Here is a 4445-nt window from a genome sequence, read left to right on the forward strand (position 1 = left end):
TAGACCCATTTATTTTGTATTTTTTTCCCCGACCAGCCCCTTAAAGCATCCATAATAACTGTTTATAACAAAAACACGTACGTTTTTAAAGCCAATGGAATAAGTCAAAGGCCAATTATATCTAAACAATAAATAAAAAACCATGCTATAAAACTATCATTGTTATGATCATGACACATGTACATATAAAGACTCCTATTATTTCTTCAGATTCGACGCACTACCACGATGCTTCATCATACGAGTAAAAGGTATGGTTTTAAAAATTCAAGTTTATATGGTTCGTTGAGCTAAGAATCTCAACTATTTGTGTAAATTTTTTAACTGTACCAATTACTTCTTTGAACCAACCGTATAACGGGATATTTATGCGGGATGAAATGTTCGCGATTTTGACCCAAGTTTAGAAAAAAAGGTTTACACGGACTATATTTTTGCGATCTAGATATGTTAAGGAAGTACATTTGTGCGGTGTTTTAGCATAGAGACGGGACACTCCGCATTAACAGAGTTAAATAGTCAAATGATTAGGCTATATTAACAGTCATAACAACATGCTTGCTATTTCATGACGATAATACGGTGATCCGGTTCACTTGACACGTGTCATATTATTCTGCTGATCAAATATTCTTGATCACTTTATTGGCCGGCAAAATAGCGAAAATAGCATCCGGACCATATGATATTACAATGCGCAATTTCAAAATTCCATCCAATCCGTTTATCGGCTATTCTTACATGTAAGCATTTCAGTTTCATTTTGCATCCGATGGTACCCATTGTATAAAACAATTAATGCAAACATGTATAAACACTAATGTCTTATACATAAAATTCAGATCAGAAAAAGAATACAATTTGTAAATCATCTGTCTTTTAGCTGCTCCTGTTGGAGTAGGATCACAGATAGTACAGGTAAGATATGATAAAGTACATAGAGGATGCTATACCATTGTATAATAAGTGAATTAGAATACGTTCTTATTAAAATCAAGTGATTCATCCAAATAAACCAAGAATAATTCATAAGTATACTGTAGCGTCAATTGATTGAAACACTCGCATTCATTTGAAATGCTAAACAAAATCTTTCCACAAATGATAAACATAAGGTCCATATTATTACAAGGGTTTTCAATTTTTAGATGTCCATATCATATACTGAATGTCAAAACCAAGAATTTTGTAAACACTAGCGGTACCCTCCACGTGGTCGGTAAATATTTGATGTATCTTGTCTATTTTAAATCAAGGGAAAACCAGCGTTCCTGCGGTTTCCATCTAACGGAGAGATTTCCTGTTTGGTCGGGTCAAGTTGTCGTTTCCCTATCTACGCTGTTTCCACCTCACCTGGGTACTTACACTGTTTTAAATTACCTTGAGTATTAAAATTGGGAAAACTTGTCATTTTCTTACCAAGCATGACAAAAGAGAGAAATTAGTCAAGCAACTTTATGCAATGTCAATACGTTTACCGATGAAAACCTTATTGAATACGTCAAATTGAAAAAATATTTACTTAAAATGCACATTATTTCGCTTCTTTCAGAGGAATTACAGATATATCTCTAACTAGTTCGGAAGCCGCGGGTTGTCATGTTAGTGCAATCAGAGATGCCAGTGCCATACATATAGGAGCAAAAATGGTTGACATGACATTTCAAGATTCCTCGTTTGGTCGTAAGAAAATTTGTTTAAGAGCAGCAGATGCGTAAGTATTCAATTCACATTGTATAATTTATGTCTTATATCGGTGAAGCTTTCTGATGGATTTGTTATGTTATATTTGTACTTGTCACGTCCTTTTTCTATCACCTGTCAAGTATACCTCATGTTTAAAGACAATGCCATTTAAGGTTTCCTGTCGTCTGTATTTATTAGTCGTGATGTCTTTGAAAAAGAAAGCATGTCGTACAGAAAATTTCAATAATTTTTTAAACGCTACATTTTTTGCCCACCTGGTCTTAAAGACCATAGTGAGCTTTTGCTATACCGCGTCGTCCTTTGCCCGTTCGTCCGTCAACTTTTCCTTTAAAACGCTACTATTCCTGAACAGCGTTATAGATTTTGACTAAATTTGGCATGGAGCATCCTTGGGCAAAGGGACTAAATTTTGTGTAAACGGAGGGTGTGGCCATTTTGTTGCAGATGGGCATGGCCAAATAGTGAATTTTGAGGTTTAAATCTTCAAAATCCTTCTTCTTCTGTGCCTTTTCAGGGATTTTATCCAAATTTGGTACAGAGAATTCTTGGGCAAAGACGACTAAATTTTGTATAAACGGCGGGTGTGGCCCCTTTGGGTGCAGAGGGTAGGGGCTCAAAAGGGGTATTTGAGGTTTAAATCTTCAAAATCCTTCTATTTCTGAACAATTTAAGCGATTTTAACCAAATTTGGCCTGGAGCATCCTTCGATAGAGGGACTGCATATTGTGCAAACAGTGGTTGTGGCCTTCTTGGGTGCAGAGGAGTTGCGCTCAAAAGGGATATTTGAGGTTTAAATATTTTAAATCCTTCTCCTTTTGTACCATTTGAGAGATGTTATCAAAATTCAGCCAGGAGCGTCTTTGAGCAAAGGGGGCTGAATTTTGTATGAACGGAGGGTGCGCCCTCTTGGTGCATAGAGGCAGGGTCCAATAGAAAAGTTTGAGATTTAAATCTTTAAAATCCCTCTTCTACTGTACCATTGGAGGATTTATAACCAAATTTGGTCTAGAGCATCCTTTTGCAAAGGGAAGTGATATTTTGTAAATAAAGGGTGTGGCCCCCTGGGTGCAGAGGGGCGGGCCCAATATGAACTTTAAAATCGTTCTTTTTATGTACCTTTTGAGGGATTTTAATCAAATTTGGTCCAGAGCATCCTTGGGAAAGTGACTCAATTTGTTTTAAGGTAGAGTGTGCCCACACTGCGGGCAGAGGTGTTTGATTTGAGGGATTTAAAACAAATTTGGTGTAGAGAATCCTTGGGCAAAAAGGACTCAATTATGTATAAATAGAAGGGTGGTTTCAGGGGGCAGAGTGGCGAGCCCAATAGGGAAACTTGAGATTAATGTTTGAAATTCCACCCCAATTCATGGGGGCAGAAAGAAGGGATCTTCGTGTCATGTTAATGAAAAACCATAAAATCGGTTTTCATCTTTTTAATGGTGAAACACGTATTCTATCGAATGCAGTCATTTTCCTGAAACATTACCCATTCTGCTTTATTTCTTACCTTTCAGCAATTCTGTAATTATGAAATGTTTTGAGGCAGTGGTACAACCAAAGGGTACGTAACAGATTATATATGCATAAGCAATTTTGTTGTCTGTGAATGAATGTAACAAAATGTTATCTTATTTGACAATCGATCTGTGTTTTAAGCCTGTTTCCTAAACATTTGCTGTTTTATTGAACTTGCATTGACCAACCATAAATATCCATACGTGTGATGTTTCTGGAATATGTATATCATAAATTTATCACATTTATAGAATTGATACAACTGAAATTTTCCGGAACATGTTTTTCAAACAGAAACTTTTACATTTTTCTTTATTCATAATTACGTGTCAAAATTTTATTTACTAGATCCATGTGAAGTACAACCCTGTCGAAATAGTGCTGAGTGTGTTACGAACGGTGACAGAACATCATATGTTTGCATATGTCCCCCGGGGTATACGGGCATCGCCTGTGATATAGGTACTTTCTATACAATCACCTGGTCAAAGGCCACGTGAGATTATTCCGTTGCTTGACGTTCTTCGTCTGTTGTGTTTCGTAGTGTTGGTGTGTCTATTCTTTAACAATTGCAGAAGAAATGCTTTTGGGAGCTTTTTTGGTAGCTTTTTTTTAATATGCATGAGTACTAACGCCTCTATATTCCTTTCAAAAAAGATTAATGTATTTAGTTTGAAGGGAATTGCTACGCCAGTTTGTCCATTTAATTGAAAATGCTCACCATTCTACATTTAGGTGTCATGTGTACGACAACCAGAGACAGATTTCATCAAAAGATAGGAATCTTTTGAGAATGTACAGTCAGCTAATCATCAATTACAATGGGGTCAAAAGGCAGAAGACATTGATAGGCCGCAATAACATTTTCTTGACCCGTTTGCGTAACATCTAGGAATATCATATTATCAACATTTACCTGACGACAGAATAGTGGAATTGAATATAGAAGACGTCATTTTCGGGGCTTAATCTTTAGAATTTTATCCTATTCAACCACTTTCCAGAGTCTAGGGGGATCTGATGTGCAAACCACTTTGCAATCGTTTAAATCAATCTTCCGAATTTTGTTTGATGTTACCAAGATACTATCATGTATTTGACAAGACAGGCATACAACATTGATAAACAAAACGCCCGCCCCTCTGAAGCACCTGGCTGCATCTGATTATTGTACATGGTACATGATATCTACAATTTGTTCGAGTTGATGTATTTCTTTGTGA

General features: G+C 36.4%; 1 protein-coding gene across 1 annotated transcript; it reads left to right on the plus strand.

The window, feature by feature from the left end:
• Positions 1 to 210: 210 nt before the first annotated feature.
• LOC110440984 lies at positions 211 to 3684 on the plus strand (the record flags this gene model as incomplete). Its single annotated transcript, XM_021484093.1, has 6 exons — positions 211 to 251; positions 884 to 918; positions 1257 to 1357; positions 1553 to 1714; positions 3222 to 3268; positions 3571 to 3684. Coding segments are annotated over 6 exons (500 nt in total), but the record flags the coding sequence as incomplete, so codon positions are not given.
• Positions 3685 to 4445: the final 761 nt, after the last annotated feature.

The sequence above is a fragment of the Mizuhopecten yessoensis genome, unplaced genomic scaffold (genome assembly GCF_002113885.1).
Source record: "Mizuhopecten yessoensis strain PY_sf001 unplaced genomic scaffold, ASM211388v2 scaffold714539, whole genome shotgun sequence".
Classification (NCBI taxonomy): domain Eukaryota; kingdom Metazoa; phylum Mollusca; class Bivalvia; order Pectinida; family Pectinidae; genus Mizuhopecten; species Mizuhopecten yessoensis.